Source organism: Mustela putorius, unplaced genomic scaffold (assembly GCF_011764305.1).
Source record: "Mustela putorius furo isolate JIRA1106 unplaced genomic scaffold, ASM1176430v1.1 tig00003913_pilon_pilon_pilon, whole genome shotgun sequence".
Classification (NCBI taxonomy): Eukaryota; Metazoa; Chordata; class Mammalia; order Carnivora; family Mustelidae; genus Mustela; species Mustela putorius.
The window spans coordinates 11,972,808-11,998,835 of record NW_025422060.1 but is presented as its reverse complement, the minus strand read 5'-3'; the positions used below and the strand labels follow the sequence as shown (position 1 = coordinate 11,998,835).

Genomic DNA, 26,028 nt, shown 5'->3' with positions numbered 1-26,028 from the left:
TCTCATATGTCTAATAACTATTACTTCTCTGCCATAAATTCAACTTTAGTATTTATCTTTGTCCTTGAAGAACTTTTTCAAATCTTGACTAAATTCCTTTTTCCTCCCTGGAAGGCAATCATGCTAGTTGTCTTTAACTATATTCCACTTGAGCGTTTTGCGTATATTTTGATCACATACTCAATTGGTTCCCCCTATGATTATGGAAAAATGTTTAATATCATTATTTTCTGATGACTGTGGTCTTTGTCACCAAGTATCTTGTCATTGAAGAATTGGGGTTGATCTCTTTGCTCTAATGCAGTGATGTGAAAAATAGAGCTTGAGAAAAAGATGTATATGTGTGAATGACTTTATGCCCCTTGACACAGTTATAGCTCATTTTCTTGTATACTACCTTGCTTATGCTAAACCTTGATATGCTCTTAGACTTCAGATAATTTTAAAAATTCTGATATTATGTAATACTTGACTTTTTATGGGTAAAATTTGGAAGGACATCCTACCTTAACAAAATGACTGTTGGAAAAGATATAAGAATATCTCATCCATCAAGCAACTTGCCAAGTATCATAACTTTTTCAATTTTTTTGAGTCAGGCTGTGTGAATGAGCAGATCATTTTGATTGGTGTAATGGATACTCTCTTGCCATCTACAAAAAAAAAAGAAAGAAAAAAAAAAGAAAGAAAAGAAAAAAGATAAAAATCCTCTCTCAACTTCCTCTGCCTCTCCCTTGCCCAACTTCCTTATTGTTGAATATGGATCTTTTATAAACACTTAATGAGTTTTGGTTGTGTTGATATTAGATATACCACTGCTATTTCATGAACTTTCTAGAACTGGACTAGTTCCTTTAATATTTTGGAAACATGATCAAGTATATGACACATTTTACCTTATAGTTCACAACGCTTCCTTAATTTCCTAAGACAGTCACCACTGTGATAGTCTATGTCATTAGGTCAACAACTTAAAAACTAATGCTCTAATACTTAATGAATAGCTGTATAGCAAGCCATTTGATCAAAGTGGAACCAGGTTTTTAATCTAGCATCAGTGTATTTCCTTTTGTTCTGTGATTTTCCTGTTTAATCATGATTATGATTATGGTCATCCATAGAACTATAATTTCTGGCCCAGCAATTCCACCTTTAGGTATTTACTCAAAGAAATAGAAATGTATGCCCATGCTAGTATCCAGAATATAAAAGAACTCTTAAAACTCAACAATAAAAATGTATAACCTAATTTTAAAATGGCAAAAGATCTGAATAGACATTTCTTCAAAGAGGATATGCAAATGGATAATAAGCACATGAAAGGCTGTTTAGCATCATTAGTCATAGGGAAATGCAGATTAAAACCATAATGAGGGGCGCCTGGGTGGCTCAGTGGGTTAAGCCTCTGCCTTCGGCTCGGGTCATGATCTCGGGGTCTTGGGATTGAGTCCCGCATCGGGCTCTCTGCTCAGCAGGGAGCCTGCTTCCCTTTCTCTCTCTCTGCCTGCCTCTCTGTCTACTTGTGATTTCTCTCTGTCAAATAAATAAATAAAATCTTAAAAAAAAAAACCATAATGAGTATCACTTCATACCCACTAAGATAGCTAAATAAAGGCAGACAGACAATAATAAGTGTTGGTGAGGATGTGGGAAATTGGAACCCTCATATGGTGCTGGTGGGGTGGTAAAGTAGTGCAGTCTCTTTGGAAAATAGTCACATAGGTCCTCAAAATGTGAAAGAGAGAGTTACCGTATGAGTCATCAATTCCACTCCTGCTTAGGTACCCAAGAGAAGTGAAGGCATATATCTACACAAAACCCTGTACGTGAACACTGTAGCATTATTCATAATAGCCAAAAGGTAGAAGCAAACCAAATGCCCATTAATTGCTAAATGGATAAACAAACTGTGGTCTATCCCTACAATGGAATACCATTCCACCTTGGAAGGAATGGGGTTCTGATGGCTGCTTCAACATGGGTGAACCTTGAACACATCATGTTAATAAAAGCAGCTGGTCACAAAAGACTACATATTATGTGATTCTTTTTATGGGAGTTGTGCAGAATGGACAAATCCATAAAGACTGAAAGTAGGTTAGTGGTTGCCAAGGGCTGGGGAGATCAGTAAAGAGGGAGGGCTAAATGGGGCGTGATTGTTAATGAGGTAAGGTTTGTCCCCAGGGGGTTGGAAATCTAGGATTGGAGAAAATGTCAGCTACCCCAAGGGTCCTGGTGCTCTGAACTGATAACACCTTTCCAAAGGGCCATTTGATAAACTTGAAAAACAATCTTACCTTAGTACCAGTAACTCAGCTTCTAAAGATGTATCCTAAGGAAATAATGAGTAACTTCAGCTAATATCTACGTACAAGAATGTGTCAATAGTATTTTTAATCAAAATAAGATGGAAAAGATAGAATTAGCAAACAAGCGGGGATTAATTGAACTTAACATGGTGCATCTCTATATTAGAATCTTATGTATGCATTTAATTCAATGTTTTCAAAAGAAAAATCACGGGTTCCTGGGTGGTTCAGTGGGTTAAAGCCTCTGCCCTCTGCTCAGGTCATGATCTCAGGGTCCTGGGATTAAGCCCCGCCTCTGGCTCTCTGCTCAGCAGGGAGCCTGCTTCCCTTCCTCTCTCTCTCTCTCTCTCTCTCTCTCTGCCTGCCTCTCTGCCTACTTGTGATTTCTGTCTCTCTGTCAAGTGAATAAATAAAACCTTTAAAAATAAATAAACCTTTTAAAAAAAAGAAAAATCACATAAATACATGGTTATGTTATTTTATGTTAATAAAAAAATAATTTGCAAAAGATCATGCACAGTATGACCCCAATTAATGTTTTCACAGTACAATTACCTGTAAAAATGGCTGCCTAAGGAGCAGTGATAAGTCTTTTTAATTTTTTGTTTATTAGGTTTTGCATTTCTCTTTGGAATGGGTCAGAGTATGTATTTCTGTGCATATATATTCAGAAGACAAAACAATGTTGGATGTTTAACGGTCACTAAACTCAAGTTAATGTTGTTTGTGTGAACATTTAAAAATGCTGTTCATTAAACACTAAGGAATTTCTAATTCTCTCTCATGGTTGGAGTCCCTTATCTGTATATAAGTGTGAAGTTAAAGCAAGGTTTTGCCAAAGCAGTGCTGTTGACATTTTGGGTCAGGTGATTTTGTGGTGGTGGGAGGTTGGGGAGGTGTGGGCTTGCCCTGAGCAGAGGACGGTGTTCAATGACATTCCTCCCCACTCCATGCCACTAGTACCTCCCAACGTTACAGCAAAATCGTGTCTTCTCATGGAGCCAAGTGTCCCTGGCAGGACATTTATATGTCACGGAATTAAAGGAGCCACTTTATAAAGGAAGAAAATTCTGGATTGTTTGAAAGCGGGATTTATCTGTTGTGAAGTTCTACCTCTTTCCTCAGACCTGTGCTTGATTTGTAACTTGGGTAGACACTGTTTCATCAGGACACCAAGTTAAACAGTGACTTAGCAAAAGAGCTCTTGACTCTCATTTTAATTTCTATGTAAATTGCATGAATCTTCATTACATTTCTTTTTTTTTCTTTTTTTTTTTTTTTGTCTGAGAGTTTATAGCACCAATCCCTTGCACTGCTTCTGATTATAATGCTGGTCATTCCCTACAGCGCGCTCGGCCGTAACCGGAAGCTGTGCCAGTGATGGCGTCCACATCATCAGGGTTTCCAACTTCTCTTCCACGCCTTTTGCCACCGTGTGTGGCGATGAAATCCTGTCTCCAGTCACCCTCCTAGGCCCAGTGATGCTCAACTTCTACTCTAATGCGCACATCACAGACCTTGGATTCAAGTTTAACTATAAGATCACCCGTGAGTAGCCCTAACGATAGAGTCTGGAATTTACTACTTTTCTTAGTTAGTTCCCTTAAGGACTTTTAATTGTGATTCATACATCACCAGCTTGAAGACTTGGGCACTTTAAGGGGAAAAATGATCAAAGAGATGCCTGGTCAAAAATACTGGGGAGAACCTTCTACAGGAACTTTAGCTAGAACTACTCTTTGAAAATCAAATGCAAGATTGAGATTTATGTTGATAATTAAAGTTAAAATGAGCATTCCTGCTGTCTTTAGTTGGTAGTAAGTTATGTAAAGGTGTCTTTTTGGCCTAGACTATCCAGATGCCTGTCTCATTTCTCCAAGTCACTCTGCTAATGTGAAAAACAGTATTTTATAAATTTAGAAAAAAACAGAAGAAAATATCTTTATAATCTTCAGGGAGGAAAGGACTTTTTGATAATACAAAAGCATAAGGTCTTAAGGAAAAGAAAAGATTAATGTATTCAGCTATATTGTAATTTGCAAGTTTTCCATTTCAAAGGCAAAGTGAGAAGACAAGTCATGGGATGAGCAAAAACCTTTGTAGTTACTAGGATCTTTTCATTTTTCATTGTCTGTAGACAATTTAATCCTATGTTTCAAAATCACAAGATTCTATTTCCCTATTTTCAGTTATCTTTTCCTCTCCTGCAGTAAGTGTGGTTAGCTTACTGACATTTTTACCACATCATCCTAGTTTCAGTGAAATGGACACATACATCTGATAAAAGCTTGTTTTGTTTTTTCTTTATGTGACCAAGGTCATTACTAAAGTTAAATCATTTTCTTTCAAATAAATTACTATTCCCATCCACAAAAAAGTCTTGAAACTCTCTACTCATGAAAAAGACCTTTACAAGTCATTCATATTAGCTGTTACCTGAGTCCTGACCCCATTTGGAAGGTGTCACTGTGTGTGACTCCGTAGGTCTGTGGGCACATCCAAAATAGATTTGGGCACAGTGAGGGTCCCTTCCCCTGGTTTTCTTGTTGTATAAAGAAGAGCATCAGTTTGTTTATTCTTTTAGTCCCACTGGTATGTTGGAGACTTACATGCTGCTTTATGATCTTCTACTCTTTAATCTCTCATTTTCCCAAAATCCCTTATATAAGGTTTACCATATCTACTGTGAGAGTGCCATTTAAAAAGTGTTGGCATTAAGATTTCAAATCCTGACAGGTACAAATTTGGGAGTTATTTGGACATTGATAAGCTTTCAGAAACCACATAATTGTCTGTAAGCTGAAATAGAATAATGGCTACACAAATCTAACTTTTTTAAAAGATTTTATTTATTTATTTGACAGACAGAGATCACAAGTAGGCAGAGAGGCAGGCAGAGAGAGAGGGGGGAAGCAGGCTCCCTGATGAGCAGAGAGCCCTATGCGGGGCTTGATCCCAGGACCCTGAGACCATCACCTGAGCCAAAGGCAGAGGCTTTAACCCACTGAGCCACCCAGGCTCCCCACTAATCTAACTTTTAATTCACTACAGTTGTCCCCAGGGGTCTCAGACTGTGTATACTTATGGGTACGTGTAGAGAATAGCCTTCCTCGAAATGTGGGCTTACAAACAAACAAACAACCTTAAATGGCAGCTACGATTTATTTATCATTTCTAAGAGATGTAAATGGAATATCTCTGCTGACAGTATATAAACCAGAGAAATATCATCAAAATATACTACTAACATTATAATTTGAGAATCATAAAATAAAATAGAAGCATTTCTCCCTGCAATGAGTGGGGCAGTTTCCATCATTGTGCAGCATGTGCTCATCCTCCTTATATGTAAGGCCAAACAGAAATAATACTAATTTAATGTTTTTTATAATGGGGTTTTTATGGTCGTTTTATGGCTGTGGTTTTATTGACTAATAGAAACAACTAACAGTTCTGGGCTGTTGATTGCTGGAGTCAGGGCGGGGAGTGGGTCTAGCCTTGCACTTGCTGAGGAGCAGGAATACAAATTTGGGCAAATACAGCCCTTACGAGGCTCACAACTAAATGGGAAACGCAAAGGACCCCACTTGAATGCCCAAAGGGAACTAAACTTGAAAGTTCCAAAAACTGTTTCTAGTACTTCACATTATAATACTCTGTCTTGACGGAGGAAACTCTATATTTAAGATATTTAACCTATATTATAGATCTCTGGATCGCAGTCCTTCCTGGGCCCAGATGCCCACCACATGCCTTGGACTCTGCGTGCCTTTTCTCAGCTTCCAGTTACCTCTGTCATCCCTCTCAATCTGTTCGTTAAATACAGGGAATGGACCCCAACACGTGAAATGTGCATTCTCATTGTTTTCACTCTGGTCACATTGAATTGATGAATTCCATTCCAAGGTGTGTCTTAAAATATTCTCCCCACTTCTACTCCCTTATTGTCTCTTCCCCTGACCTTAGTGAAAAACATCAATACTGTTTGTAAACAACCACGAAGGGAGATTTAAGTTCTTTAAGGCAAATGGTTGGCATCTCTCTTAAGGAAAAAAGGTGCAATTGTAAAGAATACCTCAAAATTACTCTTTCACGCTCTGAGCAATAATCGTTCTCTGTCTTCTTCTGCAGCCTGTGGGGGAGTGTTCAACTTCTCCACCGGGGTCATCAAGAGCCCTGCCTATTCGTATTCGGACTACCCTAACGACATACACTGTTCGTACACCATCATCGCTAGAGATGACAGAGTGCTTCAGCTGAAGTATGTAAGACAAATGTACCTTCTCTGCAGTTGGGTCAGCTCTACTTGCAGAAAAGATATTCCTTTATAATAAGGAACACTGATTTTTACAGGAGGTATATAAGAGAACCCTGAAGAAGGGAGAGTGAAGTTCTTGTTTGTTAGTATAAATCTGGAAAATGGGTGTCCCGCCTTCCATGCAAGCCAGTAGGGATTAAGGGGGAAAACAGGCACTCCACCAGTGAAAATGAGTGTTGTCATTTTCCAGAAGGCTCAAAGGAGTGAGTGTAGCCTTTGTATAATGGACTGTAAAAATTTAAGCCTGTTTTGGAAGCAGCAAGAGAGAGTAATTTTCATTTTTGGGGCACTTTCATTTGTTGGAACTTTATTATTATTATTATTATTTTTAAAGATTCTATTTATTTGACAGAGAGAGATCACAAGTAGGCAGAGAGGCAGGCAGAGAGAGAGAGGAAGGGAGGGAGGAGGAAGCAGGCTCCCTGCCTGCCTAGCAGAGAGCCCGATGCGGGACTTGATCCCAGGACCCCGAGATCATGACCTGAGCTGAAGGCAGAGGCTTAACCCACTGAGCCACCCAGGCAGCCCTATTATTATTTTTTAAAAATTTTATTTTTTTAATTGACAGACAGAGATCACAAGTAGGCAGAGAGTCAGGCAGACAGAGGGGGAAGCAGGCTCCCTGCCTAGCAGAGAGCCCAATTCGGGGCTTGATCCCAGAACCTTGGGATCATGACCTGAGCCGAAGGCAGAGGCTTTAACCCACTCAGGTGCCCCCATTTATTGGAACTTTAATTGATACTTTCCATAGTTCTCTTCTTTCATTCTTTTTGTTTGTTTTGTTTTTAAAGATTTATTTATTTATCTATTTACTTACTTACTTACTTATTTGACAGAGATAGAGAGTACAAGTAGGCAGAGCAGCAGAGGGAAAGGGAGAAGCAGACTCCCCGCAGAGCAGGGAGCCTGATGTGGGGCTCAGTCCCAGAACACTGACCCGAGCCGAAGGCAGCCACTTAACCAACTGAGCCTCCCAGGCGCTCCTGTTCGGTTTTTGTTTTTATGGTTTTTTTCTTCTTTCATTCTTAAAACAGTTATATGAGGCATGTATTATTAAACCCATTTTACTGATGAGAAAATTGAAGCTCAGACAGGTCAAATTACTTTCTCAGTGTGATATGCTACTAAATGAAAAGTCAGAATCTGAATTCACATCATATTTTCTCCCAAAGCCATGCTGTTAATATTTCCCTATGCTATTTCTTGAAGGGCAAATATTTCCTGACTACTTGAGAAATGTATTTTTATCCATGTATCAGAACACCTCTACACTGGTGCCTTATGATACTGCTTACATCATCAGTAAAACGCTCCCCTAATCCTACCTACTCCCCACAGCACTGATTAAGGACCATAACCTCCAGTTATCAGTGATAAAGTTCAAAACCACATTCATCTGAGATGACGTATTTGTAACTCTTGTGTTTCAGTGATATACAGCGTATGGCGGAGGGCTCTGAAAGTTCGTGTACTTCATAGCAACCTAGAGTTTTGTATAGGAGTTCGATGGGCTGGAATCTTTCTTACCCACCTCCCCACCAAGTGGCTGTGATCACTTTCATCCCTAAAATCGCATACTCTGCAGTTTGCCTCCAGGAACCTATGTCAAATGGGTCTTTATAAAAAAGTCTTATCCAGTCTGATTGGGTTCCTCTACCAGACAGTAAATGGTCTAGAGGCTGCATGTTGAAGAAATCTGCAGATGCCCCACCCCCCGACCCCAGGACTATTTGTAAGGAAGCTGTGCCCCAAGGTCCAAAAAGTCATTTAAGTCTAAGGGACAAAAGAATAAACAAAAAATGCCAGATGGTCCAAAAAAGGAGGCCCTATGGAAGGATCATCTGCCTAGAATGGCAGAATAAGGATTCTTTCTTGCCGTGTGCCTTGGTGGCCCAGTATTTGCTTCTACATGGGTAGGATTGTAGGTGATATATATATACTGTATCTGTTGATAACATATATCTATTTCCTGTGTGGGCTTGGTCTTATCATAGTCAAAATTCTTTTAGCATGGTTGGGAAATTTTTTATACTATAAGAACCTACATTCTATGAAACAGATATTAGCCCAGTTTTTGCAGAAGTTGTAAACATTAGTAAAACATGATTTCTTCTACCAGGGCTCTCAAAGTACCATGGCAACATAAGCTTTTCTATCAATGGGCTTTTCCAGATATCATCTGTTCTCTGGAAAAATGATAAAAAATAAGATGTCAAAACAGCTTTGAGTCCTCTTGGAAACTCAAATCTTTATCTTTCTTTATGGATTCATGTTGTAGAAAATTAAATGTGTTACCCAAGGAGAATAAAAATAGATGTAGTATTTTGGGAAATTATCTAGCTCTTGTTCTGCCTTCATCTTCTTTTACAAGAGCATTACCTATTACATGTGGTTGAAGAAAATAAAGAATTTTTCATCTTGTTCTTAATCGTCAGTTTGAAAAAATTGAACTAATTAAGGCTTTTTAAAAATTTTACAGATCCTTTTTTTCTTAAGGCTCTTAGAAGGAATTTTCAAATTAAATATCTTCAAATTATTCTGTATTAAAGACTATTTATTTATTTGTTTTATTTGAGAGAGAGAGAGACAGAGGTAGAGAGTCCAAGGAGGAGAGGGACAAGCAGACTCCTTGCTATGCACAGAGCCCAATCTCCTGACCCTGAGATCAGGACCTGAGCTGAAATCAGGAGTCAGACACTTAACTGAAGGAGCTCCACAAATTATTCTGTGTTATATATTATTTATTGTAGCTGCTAGCAAAAAGAAAGAAAAAAAAAAAAACCCGAGAAAGCAGGAGAACCTACAGAAATGAGGGCAGGATATCAAATAATTTAAACAAATTTAAGAATAATAATAAACCCATTCTAAAGCCCTAAAGATAAACCATGTAGAAAGCCTTGCTTGTTTAGGAAACTCTGGGAATAGTTACTTGAAAAGACAGAGCATAGGCCTTAGATTAAAGTAGTATCTCAGGCCATTAAATGAAGTTTAGGGCGTATCTGTCAAGATAGTTGTAAGTGGTAACAAACATGCCCAGCGCTCAGTAGCTTAATGAGTTGATTTCTCACCTGTATGAGGATGTCCAGTGTGGCCTGGTCACTCAGCAGCCAGGCTGATGGATGCTTCATTTCTACATTTGAATCCATGACCCATCACTGCGGTGGGAAGACAAACTGAATAGTAATTTTTTTAAAAAACACCTTCCAAAACATAATATGTATCACTTCTGCTTATATTTCTTAGGACAAAAGAAAGTCTAAGGGCCATGTAGAACCTCACAGTGTATCCAGAAGGGCAATTCTCCCAAACGTCAGGAACGCAGAGTGCTAGGGATATGTGGTGTAAAGTTCCTATAACAACTATAATGATCCTAAATATAAATATTTGCTTATAGCCATCCAGTCATTAGAATAGCATATTGTTTCTAGTACTTTCTGTCAAGTAAAGCATGGATGTTCTGCTTCTAGCCTTTGTCTTGTTTTTTTTTGTTTGTTTGTTTTGCTTTTCCTTTTGTTTTTACAAGAACGAGAGTTATAGTGTAATGGAAATCCGGATGGAGAACTTCTGTATTAACAAGGTTCATTCCGCAGGTTTAGTGATTTCGATGTGGTTCCCTCCACCTTCTGCTCCCAAGACTACCTGGCAATATATGATGGTTCTAACGTCAGTGATCCCCTTCTTGGAAAATTCTGCGGTTCTGAGCTTCCACCCAATATTAAGAGCAGCAATCACAGTTTGCTTCTGGTATTCAAGACAGATTCATTTCAAACAGCAAGAGGTTGGAAAATATCTTTCTGGCAGACGCTGGGTAAGAATTTGGGATATGTAAATCTATTATTCATGACTGTTGCTTTTCTGCTTTACTTATTTTTTTTTCACCTGACTAAAGTTGCTTTTCATTTAAATTTTGAGGAATATGTCACATGAAGTTTTGGTTTTAAAAGTTATATATGATATATTTTGATTAAAAAAAAAACACTCAACTAATATACCTCTCTGGTGTACAACAATAAAGTCTTTCTACACAACCATCTCGGATGAGACCTGAATCTCATTTTATCACTGATGGAAATGGCAGAAGTTTAGCCTAAAAGCAGGCAAGGGCTCCATCAAGAAAAAGGTCTCATGACCGACCTGTGTTGACTTTATCTTTAAAATGATGAACAGCCTTGGGAGAATTTTAAGTGAGAACTGCATGACCAGACTTGACTTCTGGAAAGACGGTAGTGGTAGCAGGCTGAAGGGAGGCTGGGGCAGGAGGACCCGATGACTTGAGAAGAAGCTCATTACAGAATGCCGGATGGCAAAGGTTGAAGGTTCAAACTGATGCAGTGGGAATGGAAATAGAAGGAAAGGTAAGAGGGGCGCCTGGGTGGCTCAGTGGGTTAAGCCTCTGCCTTCGGCTCAGGTCATGATCTCAGGGTCCTGGGATCGAGCCCCGCATCGGGCTCTCTGCTCAGCGGGGAGCCTGCTTCCCCTCCCTCTCTCTGCCTGCCTCTCTGCCTACTTGTGATCTCTCTCTCTCTCTCTCTCTCTCTGTCAAATAAATAAATAAAATCTTAAAAAAAAAAAAAAAAAAAGAAGGAAAGGTAAGAATCTCAGAGAAACTGAGAAGGGAGAATGTTGTAGATAACTCTCATCCCTCTGCTCCAAAGCCAAGCTTACCTTGGGCTTTCTTTACATTTGATGTGTTACTTTTCTGTGCATTTCCTGAGGGAAGCAATTAGACACTTGTGTTGTGAAGGCTTCCCAATAAAACATAGACATCATTACTAATTGTATCAGAAAACCACTTCGCCACCTCTCCTACTTAGCTATATCAACAGTCACTTGAAAGCAAGTCTCGGGCAGACAGGGAATATCGCCTCAATAGAATTTGTCTAAGTGAAGTGGCGTACAAAAAGCATAGAGGCTATTTTGAAAGAAAAATTCATTTTCCTTTGGAGATTTTTGCACAAAAGAACCCATACATTCTTGCCTTTAGCACAGACTTTAGAATCAAATGACATATATTTGCATTTGCTCTTGCTACCTGCTTTCCAGTTGTTTTTCCTTTTCCTAATATATTCTCACTTGACCATTGAAATAGTCTGAAAGTGCTCTCTGCTGTTGTCCCCGGCATGAAGCTTCCCAAGTGAGTCAGTGCAGCATTCACTAGCCTCATTAATTACTGTTTTTCTGAGCTGCAAGGAAGGCATTTGGACTCACTGTGATTTTACTGAACTAAAGTGGCACAGAAGGAAAAATCTTACACTATCAGAGGCATTGTTCACATACAACCACAGGCTCTCTCGGTCAGTTACTGTTTTCCTCGGGTCACAGTTCTTGGAAGGGTTCAAGTGTAGGGAATAGAAATGGAATGTCATTAGTTGTCAGAGTGGTGTGATCACTGCATTTCATGATGATGACTTTTACCTCTTTTTCACCTTTATAAATGTTCTTGGACACTTGGAAATATTGAAGAAGTGCTTTTGAGTAATCACTATCAGTAATTTGTTTTTTACTGAAAAGCTAAGTGTTGCCTTGAATTGCTTTGGTTTCACAAAGCCTTCAAGAACACACTTATCAGTTTACTGATCATTCTGCATAACTTCTCAATTTTCTTTTGTTTCATTTTTTGTTTGTTTGTTTGTGGTAAGGGACTAGGGGAAAGAGCAATTATGGAGGACAAGGGGAGATGGAGAGGAGAAGGGAGTTGAGGGAAATTGGAAGGGGAGGTGAACCATGAGAGACTAGGGACTCTGAAAAGCAATCTGAGGGGTCTGATTTGCCGGGTGGGTGGGAGGTTGGGGTACCAGGTGGTGGGTATTAGAGAGGGCACGGATTGCATGGAGCACTGGGTGTGCTGCAAAAAACAATGAATAATATTATGATAAAAATAAATTTTAAAAATTTTAAAAAATAAATAAATATGAATAAATTAAAAAAAGGAATAGATTGAATTCTTCTAGTTATAGATCTGGATTAAAAAACAAAAACAAAAACAAAATCTTGGACTTGGCCACTAGGATGCACCTTTCACATCTGTCTTACGCATTTAAAACCATCCCCTTTTCCCATAGAAAGGTGAGAACACCTGTATGGACTTGACAGCGAGTTTTCAACAGTCACATGAATTTTCGACAAGGTGTCCAAAACGGTCAATTCAGCCTGGAAAACAGTATTTTCCCAGTGTAAATAATTGCCGCGAAGAGACCATTTTAGTCTGCAACATTCCAGTTTGGTTCATCTTGACTAACACACTCGAGTTTTGCAAATTTGCCATTTAGATGGTACAATTGACAATACTTTATAGAGATCTGCTTCGATTTTTCGGAAGTCAGTGGAGAGCCCCACTCATTTAACTATGTGATTATGAGGTCAACTCCTTCATTTGTATTGCTAATGGGTCAGAAAGATTTGGGGCAAATATCCCATGGTTTGTGTTAATTACTAAATATGTAGGGAAATTGAGTTTTGTTCTTTCGTGGAACTTCTGTATTAACGGCCCCTAATGGATGGGATATAAGGTACAGAGAAAGCAGGCAGCCCCTTCCCAGGGGCTAACATCTAACTATAAAGCGAATCTGCCTTTCCCCCTTCACTCCAGCATTCCATGAATAATTAATTGATCCTGAGAGAAAATGACCAGCAAAGCCATCGTGCCGGGCATTAGGGATCTGTGAAACTCTGAATTTATCTGAGTGTTTTTCTTAAAAGAGTGAGCTTTTGTCTGATTGTCAGTGGTATCAAGAGTCTTCTAAAGTTTAAGAAGCCATTAATCCTGTGGATTTGGCTGAAATAGGAATGCTATCTAGTGCAGAATTGACGTTTATAAGTAACCTTTATTTTATTAAATTTCTACTAGTTGAGCTTTTGTCCCTCCTTGACCCCCAGGGATTGCTTTGGCCATGACTGGGCTTACATGTGTGTCTTGTGAAGCATTTCAGACTTGCAGACATGTTTTTAAGCTTTCAGAACCCCTGCTGCTTCTCACTGCCCTGGTCTCATGTGAGAGTTCTGCTCCGTCAGTCTTGTTCGTGACACAGTCATCACATTAGACACCAAACTTCTAGATATTTGATTAGATCGGGGATTCGAAGTACATTATTTGTGTAGTATACTGTGGTGATTCCATTTTGTTTTTTAAAGTAATGTGTTCATAACACTTCAGCAAAATGTCAGGGTCAGAAACTGACCCTGGCCTGATGAGGTGTGAGATTGGTAGGCATTTGGAACAGTGAGTAGCCTAGGAGAGAGTAAAGAGTGACCCTTTGGGATGACATGTCTTAGAAGGGCAAGGATGTGACGTCACCCTAAAGAAGATGGTAACGTCAGGGAAAAGGGGGTGTCAGTGACTAGAGGCTGTAAATATGGGACATGTGACTAAAGCTCCTAGCTCCCTGTCGTCCACAGTCAATGTGAGGAGGATGAGGGCCACTGCCTGTCCCTTCCTTGTGTAAGTGCCATATAGAGAATGAGTCAGTTGGCAATATGGTCAGACTCACAGACAAAGGTGAGACAAAGGTTTTAAACACCCGAGCACATATTTAACAAGAACAAAATGAACCATACTCCACAAAGGCGAAACCATGCCTAGATGGGAGGAGCTGTGGACCAGAAATCCCATGGCCACCACCTAATCAGCCCATTACATCATTGCCTGGTAAGATGTTTTAGAAGAGTCCGTTAGCATTTTTTAATTCAATTTTTTATCTGCTAAAAAAACATCACTTTGAAAAATTACCACTTTCTTTCTTTTAAGAATATGTTGGGGATGAAGTAGCTAATTCCTATAAAGTTCCTTAGATGTCCAAGAGAAAGACTGTTATGCTCTCACAAAGTAATGCTATGGTCTTGGGCTTCTGTGAGGCTCCATGACGGTCCCATCCTGTATCTGAGGTGGGGGAGGAGGCCTGGGTACAGCCGGGGTCATGAACATCAATGGGACCCTCCCTGAAATCAAAAGCTAAATTTTAATTACATTCTAACACCTTGCAGAGGCCTAGCATATAACGGATACTCCATCAATATTAATAGGCTGTGAATGCATTAAAGAACAAGTAGATACGTGTACCTACTTAACAATTAATTCCCTCAATTTAATATAAACGACATACTCTACACTGTATTGTATCTAGATGTGCCTCCTTCTCCATCATGGTTCATATAGTTCAGCTAAGACTCAGGGTAGTAAATTGGATCAGTTTCATCCTCAGAGAATTGGGAGTACGAGATCAGACTCAACCTCTGGGTCATGTGTGTCTGGCCTCTGGATTTTTGTCCCCTGCCATAACATCTGGAAAATGTCTTTCTAACATGCTAAAGGAAGACACTGGGAGCAGTGGGAGGAAGCTGAGGGAGTTGAGCCTGAGTTTGTTGATAAGAAGGGACAAGAGAAGGAAAGGGGAGACTGACAAATACAGTGGGAGTCTGCGGCCCCAAAGATAGAAAATATGGTCAAAACAGATGGAGAAAAATGTAACAACATGTCAAAATCAGACTCTGGCTTCTAGTTACTTTTTCAGTTTCAGTTTTGGTGTTATGTTTGGACTTTGAGAGGCATTCTAAAATTCTGTAGATTGATGGTAAAAGAATAAACTTAATTCTAAAATTCTATAGCTAGATGGTAAAAGAATAAACTTAATTTATTCAGTGGCTGTAGGGCGCCTGGGTTGCCCAATGAGTTAAGCCTCTGCCTTCAGCTCAGGTCATGATCTCAGGGTCCTGGGATCGAACCCCACGTCTGGCTCTCTGCTCGGCAGGGAGCCTTCTTCCCCCCTCTTTCTCTGCTTGCCTCTTTGCCTACTTGTGATCTCTCTCTCTGTTAAAAAAAAAAAAAAAAAAAAAAAAAAGAATATTCAGTGGCTCTAAATATTGATGTATGTATGTTTCCACGTGCTTCTTAAAGTCTGATCAAAGCTGCCAAACCTAATTATTTTTAAAAGTGTAAGTGCAGTAAGAGGGTTGAGTTATAACTTGAAAAATTTTATAAATCACTGCCCAAGTAATTCTCAGCTTAGCAGTAACAGGGGTATTACTCGAAAGCAATGGTGTTTGTCTGTTCTCTTAATGTCATTTGCTCCCTCTGATGAAGTCAGAGAATGAAATGAGCTGAAATTGTACACCCATTTGCAGAAAACTAGACTGAGCTTACTTCCGCCCTTTTTAAGCCTTGTAACTTTTCACTGGTGATTGGATTTCCCTTGAGAGATGATGCCAAAGACAGGGGTATCTGCAGTTTCTTCTTTGTGGGTTTTATTGAAAAGGGTTTTTTGCTGAGCAGAGAATGTGGGGCCACAGTAAGGAAAACAGCAATGCCTCGTTCAGCAAAACCTTACGAAAGCAAGTAGACAGGAGTAAAACTCCAGATCAGCAAAAGGAAAGGAAAGATTTTTAGCAAGATATATTCCAACATCAGAGTCTATGCCCCCCTCCCCCTGGAATGACCTGTGCCTGTTTAAAGAGTAGGGCTGCTGTTGAGGAAAAATAAAACCAGATGGTATTGTGGAAACCAAACTGAATGATAAAATTGAGTTAGTGGTAAATCATAAGATAACACTGGAAAACATTTGAGTGCATAAGAGCTGGGAAGTAATTATCCTGCATTAACCTAAGCCGCACCAGCCCTCCTCAAAATAGCATTCAGTCTTGTCTCAGATGTTCTCAAAACTTGGTGTTTTGAGTTAAATTATTTGTAACCACAGGTTCCCTTTAATAATAATTATTATCCTTACTCGGATCAGCTTGACTTTGATGTAGTGTTTGCAGGAGCTTAAGTACAAACTATCTCTGGTCAGCAGTAAACATTAAAAAAATTCTTTGGTTGTAAATCAGTTGTTTAGAAATGAAACATCATTAGGGCCATAGGACTATATTCTTCTTGTTGTCATGATATGAAAAAAATCTATTGATTGTGTGGTAGCTGTACATTCTGCTCACTCCCAAATTAAGACATCGCAAAGTCCCAGGGTAAAGCTAAAAAAGTGGAAATATCCATAGTACAATGCATAAGCTAATATATCAGTAAGAACAAAAGAGTAGTTCTGTGTCCCTGTTTAAATTGTTATTTAAAAGCTATGGGAATCTGGTTCTGGTCTTATGAATTCCACCTCTTTGGTATCGAAATCTGAGCATGTTGCTATTAAGGCTTCTTTCTCTAAACAGAACATTTTTAAAAATTTCATAACTTTCAATTTTGTAATTGTCAATGTTAAGTAAGTAAGGTTATACTTCTTTTATTTTTTATTGAAGAATAATTGACATTCAAATATTGTATTAGTTTCAGGTGCACCACATAGTGCTTCGATATTTATATACATTACAAAGTGGTTACCACAGTAAGTCTAGGTACCATCTGTCACAATACAAAGTTATTACAATATTATTGATTATACTCCCTATGCTGTGCATTACATCCCAAAGTCTTACCTATTTTATAAATGAAAGGTTGTACCTCTTCATCCCCTTTACCTATTTCATCCAGTTCCCCAACTCCTGCAAACATTCATTTGCTCTCTGTATATCTGAGTCTGTGTGTTTGGTTTCATTTGTTCATTTATTTTGATTTTCATTTCTACATATCAGTGAAGTCATATGTATTTGTCTTTCTCTGCCTGACTTATTTCACCTACCATAATACCTTCTAGGTCCATCCGTGTTGTTGCAAATGGCAAGATTTCATTTTTTATGACTGAATAATATTCCATTGTATGTATGTATGTATGTATGTATGTATGTATGTAGATAACATCATCTTGATCCATTCATCCACTTGTGGACATTTACTTTGATTCCATATCTTGGCTATTGTAAATAATGTTGCAAAGCACGTGGGAATGCCAATATATTTTCAAATTGGTATATTCCCTTTTTTCAGATAAATACCTAGAAATGGGATTGGCAGATCATGTGGTAGTTCTGTTTTTAACTTTTGGAGAAATTTACTGCTTTCCACAGTGGCTGTGCCAGCCTCTATCTGCACCAACAGTGCAAGAAGTTTGCCTTTTCTCCATATCCTTGTCAACACTTACCATTTCTTGTCTATTTGATAATAACCATTCTGATAGGTACGAAGTCTAAGTCGTACTTCTTTTAGGTAGTAGAGTTGGCACATTAATGTATCTCGTATTTTACAAATGATCAAATTTGCTCTGCTTGCTGTAATCTAATACTCATAAATTGAATTTACTTAAGTAATGGACTTAACATCATTTATCACTGCAAATTTTTAGCTAAGGATGCATTTTCCTATGAAAATACTATCTCTAAGGCAATGTTTTAAATCTTTCAGTGATATTTTTATTGTTATTCTGTGAGTTGCTTCTTACCAATTAAATGTGTGCTAAAAATGAACTAACTTAGCTTTAAAAACAGGTTAATCCATAGGACAAACATGCCATTTTGTTAAAAAAAATACATAAGTACGTACATACATGTACATAGACCAAATGTGTGCATAATGTAACAACAACTTTACAAATCAAGAAGCATATTTAACTCCAAGAATTCCCTTTGTAAACGTATGTTAGATGCAAAGATCCATATAAGAACGATTTACATGTTCTATTCATTCCTTCATTGTTTATTCAACAATATTCACCAGCTACTTGCTGTGCAGGCAAGGAACTTCTCCTTGGGAATACAAAGATGAAATGAACAAGGTCCTTATTCTTGAGAGGTTCATTCAAGTAATGAGTTAGTAAGTAATTGTAAATTTGGTGTAATAAATGCTTTTTGACAGAAGTATGTGCAAAGGACAGTGGAGGCAGAAAAGCCAGGGACCTGTGGTACGTCTTCCCCCTCCGCCGGCTTCTCCCTCTGCTTGTGCTTTCTCTCTCTTCCTCTGCCAAATAAATAAATGGAGTCTTTAAAAAAGAGTGAGAGAGAGAGAGAAAGAGAGAGAGAGAGAGTGTGTGTGTGTGTGTGTGTGTGTGTGTGTAAGCTCTGGAGGAAGACTTCCTAGGAAAAAACCCAGTTTTTGTCCATCCCAACAAATCTGAACGTGGACACTTTTCCTCTCTAAATCTTGATGATCTCCTCTGTGAAATGGGTGCACTAATAGTGACTACCTGACAGGGCTGTGGTGAGATTAAACTAAAACATTCCCTGGCATTCATTAAGCATGGCATACATTTCAGCCTTAGATTGTAGCAACTTGGAAGGAGAAGGCATTCCTTGGGAAAGCATTCTATAGAGAAGGAAAAGCATGTACAAAGTTGCAGGTGCATCCCATTTCAGAGGCTACAGACTGACCCTCAGGTCATTTGGTAATGTTCTGGGGCACGAGGCAGAGAACAATAGGAGCCTGTGACAGCAGAAATAGACAGAAGCTACGTGCAGAAGGCCCTGTATCACAGGCAGAGGGGAACCATGAACGGTTTTGAGCTGGAGATCTAATGATCTAATAGGTTTGTTTTAAAGAGCACATTCTAGTATCTGTATGGATGGTGTTTTGAAGTAGGGGTGGCCTTTTATGCAGGGAAAAATTAGGAAAGTACTAGAGTTGTTTTGGCAGAAGATGATGAGAGAAGTGTAAAAATAAAAGATATAGAAAGATGTGGAATCTATGGGACACAGAGGTCTTTGAACAGTGTAGTAATGCTTTCTGGTGATACAGCCATCCAAATGCAAAATTACCAGGAAAAGATCAGGTTTTGTAGGAGAAAATAATAATTTTAGGTTTGGGTATGGAGATTTTGGTGCATTTAAGACATCCCGCTCAAGTCCCATAGTTCATCAGATATAAGAATTAGAAGCTTAGTAGAAGGATCTGGGATAGAGTTTTGCTTGTTTTTACCTTGAGGCAATGAAGTGTGGCACATACACGTTTAAAATTATGATATATGCCTGGTGAACTGACTTGTATCATTATGCAATTTTTTTTTAAATGCTTCTTGTCTTAAAGTCTACTTTTTTCTAAGTTCGTATCACTTCCCTAACTTTCTTTTGTTCGTGTTTGCTTGGTATAGTTTTCAATCTCGCTACTTTCGAACTTTTCCTATCCTGAAGATTTTATTTAGGTTCTGTTTTACTTTGTCTTTCATTTGAGAATTTCCTATTTTTTTCAACTAATGAAATTACCAACATTATTGGACTTAAATGGACCCATTGTATTTTGTTTTCTCTTGGTCCTGCCTGTTCTTCCATTCTTTTATCCTTTCTTGGGCTTCTTTAAATTGGTTTCTGTCACTCTCCTTTTTAAGTCATTGCTTCTACATTCTGTTCCTCTTCTTTAAGTGATTACCTTAAAAAATAATTTAAAATTATTCCTTTCACCACTTCATAATAAGTGTAAAGGACCTTAGAACATTTTAAATCCATTTATCTCCTTCCTGTCTTTTTGCTATTTAATGTCAATTGTTTTAACGCTACTTATATTTTTTTTATTTTTTTTTAATTTTTAATTTTTGATAAACATATATTTTTATCCCCAGGGGTACAGGTCTGTGAATCACCAGGTTTACACACTTCACAGCACTCACCAAATCACATACCCTCCCCAATGTCCATAATCCCACCCCCTTCTCCCAAACCCCCTGCCCCCGGCAACCCTCAGTTTGTTTTGTGAGATTAAGAGTCACTTATGGTTTGTCTCCCTCCCAATCCCATCTTGTTTCATTTATTCTTCTTCTACCCACTTAAGCCTCCATGTTGTATCACCACTTCCTCATATCAGGGAGATCATATGATAGTTGTCTTTCTCTGCTTGACTTATTTCGCTAAGCATGATACGCTCTAGTTCCATCCACGTTGTTGCAAATGGCACTCAAAATGGATGAAGAACGCTACTTATATTTTAAACATAAAACATTTTTATTGCTTTATGCAAGTAGTACTTATGTGTATCAACATTGCTGTTTTTATTTTATTTTATTTTATTTTATTTTATTTTATTTCCCCTTCCTGAATTTCCCTGCCTCCTTATGGGACCAATTTCTTTCTTTTTGAAGAATTCTTTTTAGTGATTTTTTTTTTAATTTGTGGCAATTCTTCTGGTAAAAGCTCTTTTTTCTTCTGGTAAAAGCTTTTTCTGTTTGTTTTTGTTTTTTGTTTTTCTAAAAATGGTGTTAGTTTGTCTTATATTTTCTCTGAATATAGAATTCTAGTGTGGTTTTTATTTTCTTTCAGCACTTTAAGATGCTATTCCTTCGTTTTCATCTGATTTTTTTGTTGTTGCTGTTAAGATTTTATATATTTATTTGACAGAGAGAGATCACAAGTAGGCAGAGAAGCCTATGGGGTTGCTACTGATTGGTCACTGGAATTACCTTTTTTTGTAGTATTTTAGTTTTAGGCTTCCCAAATATTACTAGACCAAGTACACAATCTAAGTTAAATTAGGCTGGATCTCAAATTAGGATTTTTTAAAAGAGTCAAATTGAGTGATGTTACCAAAAACAAAGAAGATCAAAACACGCAATTCATGTTACAAAACCCATTATGTTGTTTTTCTAGCACAACATATGTATATAATACCTAAAAGGTTATACATGTTTGAGGTTAGAGAGTTGAAAAATAAATCCAATTTGCTTTTAGATAAAAAGACAAAGCATGTTTGTCTGGAACCTAGGTCAGTTTTTAAAAATGAATTCTCTGCTGTAGGGCAATTGAATAATGCAGCTTTGAAAATCACAGCAAGATCTATTCAAAGGAAAGATTATGGAGCTCTAACCCTGTGTCCTGTGTGGTTGAAGGGAAGCTACCCTGGCGCACCCCCATTTCCCTAAAGCACCACCTTTGAATGTGTTTATGTTCTCTTTCCTGTGCTTTGGTCGGCTTCCTTCAACTACAGACTCAAGCTCCAGCTGGCTCACTGAGAAACAGGAAAGTGCCCAAAGTCAGGCCAGTCTTTATCTGTAAGGATGGCTTGCCATTCACCATGTGTCCAAGTAGTGGCAGTCCAGAGACAGATAGAGATCCTATCCAGAAGATGTCAATAAAACGTCAGTCACAAAAAAAATGTCCATTCTCACGATAACTATTTAGAAATGCACCTGTCTCCACTTAAGGCTTCAAGATATTTTCTCTTGGATAAAAGAACTAATTTTCTTTGTCAGATTTATGTTGGCTTGTACTTCACTCTAAAACTGAGTTGTCGGAGGGAAAGAATTTACGATTTAATTGCTGATTTTTAATTCAGTAGATCTGGACCCACATTTCACTCCTTACTATGGGCTTTTATTTCCAGTATTTCTTTAGCCAAACATTGTCTTTCTCTAAAGAAGTAGCTCTTTTGTAGGAAGTATTTCCAATTTTAGGAAAGACGGTTAGAGTGACATTTGTTCTTGGACATGGGGAATGTCATGACTGAGCATGACTGACGAATGTGCTGATGGATGGGAGTTTGCTGGATGGAGGAATGTGTAAGGACACGGAAGGTGATGGATTTATGATGCTAAGTATGTCAAGGTGAAGGGCTGATACTGGTGAAAAAGGTCATGAGGGAAATTTAAAAATATCAGTATAGTAAACGAATATTAGTGTCTTATGTATGAAACTATTTCATGATCACAGAGTTCTTTCTGATATGTCCTCTTATTGTTGAAATATAGAAATGTAGAACTAGTAATGTGGCAAAGCACTTTTTGGTAAAGATCCTTCTTTTGGTAATATTTATCTCTATATTTCCCCAAAGACATACATTTATGGTTATATTTGCTATAGGGGGAGGAGAAGCAAAGAGCAGTTGTACTATGTTTAAATATTAAAATGGGGGAAATTAGAGCATTTAGAACCATTTACCGCACCAAACAAACACTGAAAGGATATTACCCATATAATGTTACACTTACATCGATTATTTGACTATGCCCTCATATAGCCTATTACTCCTATCATATTACTCAAATATAGTATGAATTATATAATTCATTCACATAATGTTATGCTCACCTCAAATATTTGAATATTTTGGCCAGGATTGTCTGATGGTAATGTTAATTCTCCTTTTTTTTTAAGTTCTATATATATATTCTATGAATTAAGCAACATGCTCTGTTATAGTTTAACAACTCAAACAAGCTATTTGGGTATGGATCGGCTATGGCCACAGTAATGTTGAGCAACAAATCAGCCAAAATTCAGTGGCTTATCCCTCTAGCATTTATTTTTATCACTGATGGGTTGGCAGACTGGTTTGTCTGCCTGTTCCAGGCCACAGGTTGATTGCACTTGGTTTCACAGTTCTGGCCCACTTCATATATGAGCTCTTGGTGGATGGAGCATGGGAGCACGAACTAAAAAACACAAAGCCCCTTTAAGACCTATTCTTACTTCAAGACCATTAATATTCTGAGACCTAGCACCAGTCCCTTGGCCAAGCCTACCACCAAGTGGACAGAAAAGCATGCTGTGTCCATTCTAATGTATTGCAAAGAGAAGGGCTAAAGAATTAAGAATCATCCAAGCTACCCATCAGTCTGCGGCAGCACACACCAATGACTTTTGTTTTCTTGCTTTTGGGCTCCCTGGAGGGAGGGAGGGTGTGTCTGCCTTATGACATCAGTACGGTAGTAGTGTGTATAATGGTGCCACTGTACCCAGATACAATTGCCATCTTGCCCTTATTATCAGTAACAGTTCATAAACAAGGGGTGATAATATAGTCTAAACTTTTAAAAATAACATTTAATTTTTAAAGCTGATGCATTCATAGAGTAAAGCCCAACAATACCAATTTCCGGTATACAAACCTCCAACTCTTACTGCGTGCCCTTGCTGCCTCCAGCTCAGAGTGTAGCCATGTCTTCTCTATTGGTCTCATCTCCTCCAGTCCTACACCCCTCCTTGTAATGCTGCTACCAGAAATATATTTACATCATACTTGTTTAGAAAGGACATTCTGACCCTACCACTCTTCTAATCAAAAACCTTTCAGGTAGATCCCCATTATCCACAGAATCAAGTCTCAAGGTCAAGTTCTATCATCCCGCAGTTGAGGCCCTCTGCAGGACAGCCCATCCTGTTTCCCAATCTTCTTGTCCTCAGCGGACTCTAGAGTACTCACTAAGAGAATTATGCTTTCCTCTGCATATAATGTAAATTCTTGTCCACTGCATCTTTGGTTATAAGGTTCCATCTGCCCGGAATTGGCAGTATCAATTCCAGTTCTACATAGTCTTGTCCTGTTTATCCTTCAAGACCCAAATCAGATGTCACCTCTTCCTTGGACATTCTACATCCTCATAGCCTGAAGTAGTCTGTCCCTTCCTGCAGAACTCACAAGACTTCCCTGCCTCTTTTATGGTACCTGTTTTGGTGTTTTGTTTTGTTTTGTTTTCTGAATTGTATTATCATTATTTATGTATGCCTTATCACTGCTGTTGGACTACCACTTATCTTTTCCCACCTCAATACTAAATCTATTTCTTTCACTATTAAAACAGTATTTAATGGGGTGCCTGGATGGCTCAGTCAAATGTCTGACTCTTGGTTTCAGCTCAGGTCGTGATCTCAGGGTAGTGAGATCAAGACCTGCTTCAGGCTCTGCACTCAGTGGGGATTCTGCTTATGATTCTCTCTGTCTCTGTGCCCCTTGCTCCCTCCCTCTACCGCCGTGGGCTCTCTCCATCTTTCTCTAAAATAAATAAATAAATCCTAAAAAAAATTTTTTTTTGAAAAAAAAAAAAAAACAACCCAAATATTTAATAAATAGATACGTGTGTCAATTCATTAATACCCTGAGTCATTATTCTTCCCAGCTCTGCATATCAGGTTAAGTGGTTTTCTTAAGTAACAGTCAGTCCACACTGGGTATAAAAGCAATGCAAACTCCAGTTCTTTCTTTGGGTTGCAGGCTTATGTCATGTGAGCAGAGTCATTAGCAGTATGTGGTTCAGCAGTGGGCATTGCTTTGGTTTCAGAATAATTTTGTGCTATATACCATCTACGGATTTATCAAGGACTGGGCCTTTGGAAGCTTTTCAACTCAAGGAAACGTCTGATTGTGCAAATAATCTATCTTTTTATCTGACTTTGAAGCTATGGACAGGGCAGTTTGACCTACTAAGTAATGTGCCTATCCTGAAAAACTCGCCACAAATTTCATACTTTGCCTGGGAGAAGGGCTGCCATTGTTTCCATTTCCTGCCAAGCTCCAAGGCCAAAATCTTAGCGCCCCCTAATGTTGCAAGCAATCTTTTCACCGTTAACAGGGACTGTAAAATGAATAAAACTATGTCCCATATTCTGAGGATTTAGTTCCATATTTTTTCATAGTTGACCATTCTGCCTTCTTGAGAGGATTTTTTTTTATCTCTTTTCTATTTTTATTATGAATCTTAAGGTTTTTATTTCAAAGTAGAATTTATTTATTTATTTTATTTTATTTTTGCCCTTAAAGCTCTTTTTCAGTTTGCCTTTTGAGGGAAAAAAAAATCAAATATAGAGTATGTTTTAATATAAACTGGACTGTAGTTTTAAATGTATGCAGTGTTAAATGGCCCCCAGCCTTTTTCTAACAGGTAATTTACATAAAAGTTTTATTGGGAGCCAATTGTCTTGGAATGTTGGGTAAATTCTTCATAAATTCAGTTTTTAATCTAATAGTGTTCATAAAAGCAGAACATAGAAATAAAATATGTTCATGCTTTCCACATGTTTTGTTATGAAAAACACCTTATTTTCTAAGAAACTGGATTTTTCAACAATAGAAAAAGCTTCAATAAATCCCATCAACAGTTCTAAAAATGCATATAAAACTAAATATGGCTCCCCACTTTTCTAGGTGACTAGAAGGGGGACTCACAGGAGCAGAAAGGAAATAAGTAACAAAAAAGCTAACGCAAGCTTGAGCAACGCTCACATAAGCCCCCGGAAGCCCAGCGCACCATCTGATAACATTCATGCAAGTGTCCGCAGAATAGAAACTATGTGATTTTTTTTTTTAACTCTCCATATAAAATTTAAGATCTGTTCTCTTTGGTTTGCACAGTGACGTGTCTTTGTTGTAATGCAGGGCCTCGGCAAGGATGTGGTGGTTATCTGACGGGTTCAAATAATACCCTCGCCTCTCCTGATTCTGACGCCAATGGAAGATACGACAAGAATTTAAACTGCATCTGGATCATCACTGCACCTGTAAACAAACTAATTAAACTTACCTTCAACACATTTTCTCTGGAGGCGTACAGTATTTTGCAAAGATGCATATATGATTATGTAAAGGTAAGGCTATTCTATTTCCTAACCAAGTCTTCTGCCCAAGACTTTAATGTGGTATGTGTCAGTTGATACCATTCAGGGAGTCATGAAAATTTTGAGTTCCACTGATTTTTAAAATAACATATTCTATATGAATATAACATTTATTATTACAGGAGCACTGTCTTGATATCAGGTTAACCTCCAATATGGATGGCTCAGAAACATCTTGTAGCTACTAACACTAGCTTTAAGATTTCCTGTTCATCCATGCTTTGG

General features: G+C 38.2%; 1 protein-coding gene across 1 annotated transcript in view; it reads left to right on the top strand.

The window, feature by feature from the left end:
* The window catches only part of CUBN (cubilin), a 261,490-nt gene that overhangs the window by 213,303 nt on the left and 22,159 nt on the right, over nt 1-26,028 (top strand). The window contains exons 57-60 of the mRNA XM_004757571.3: nt 3,657-3,857; nt 6,441-6,570; nt 10,218-10,435; nt 25,565-25,773. Of these exons, the coding sequence (XP_004757628.1) occupies nt 3,657-3,857; nt 6,441-6,570; nt 10,218-10,435; nt 25,565-25,773 (758 nt within the window). The remainder of the gene's footprint in view (nt 1-3,656; nt 3,858-6,440; nt 6,571-10,217; nt 10,436-25,564; nt 25,774-26,028) is intronic.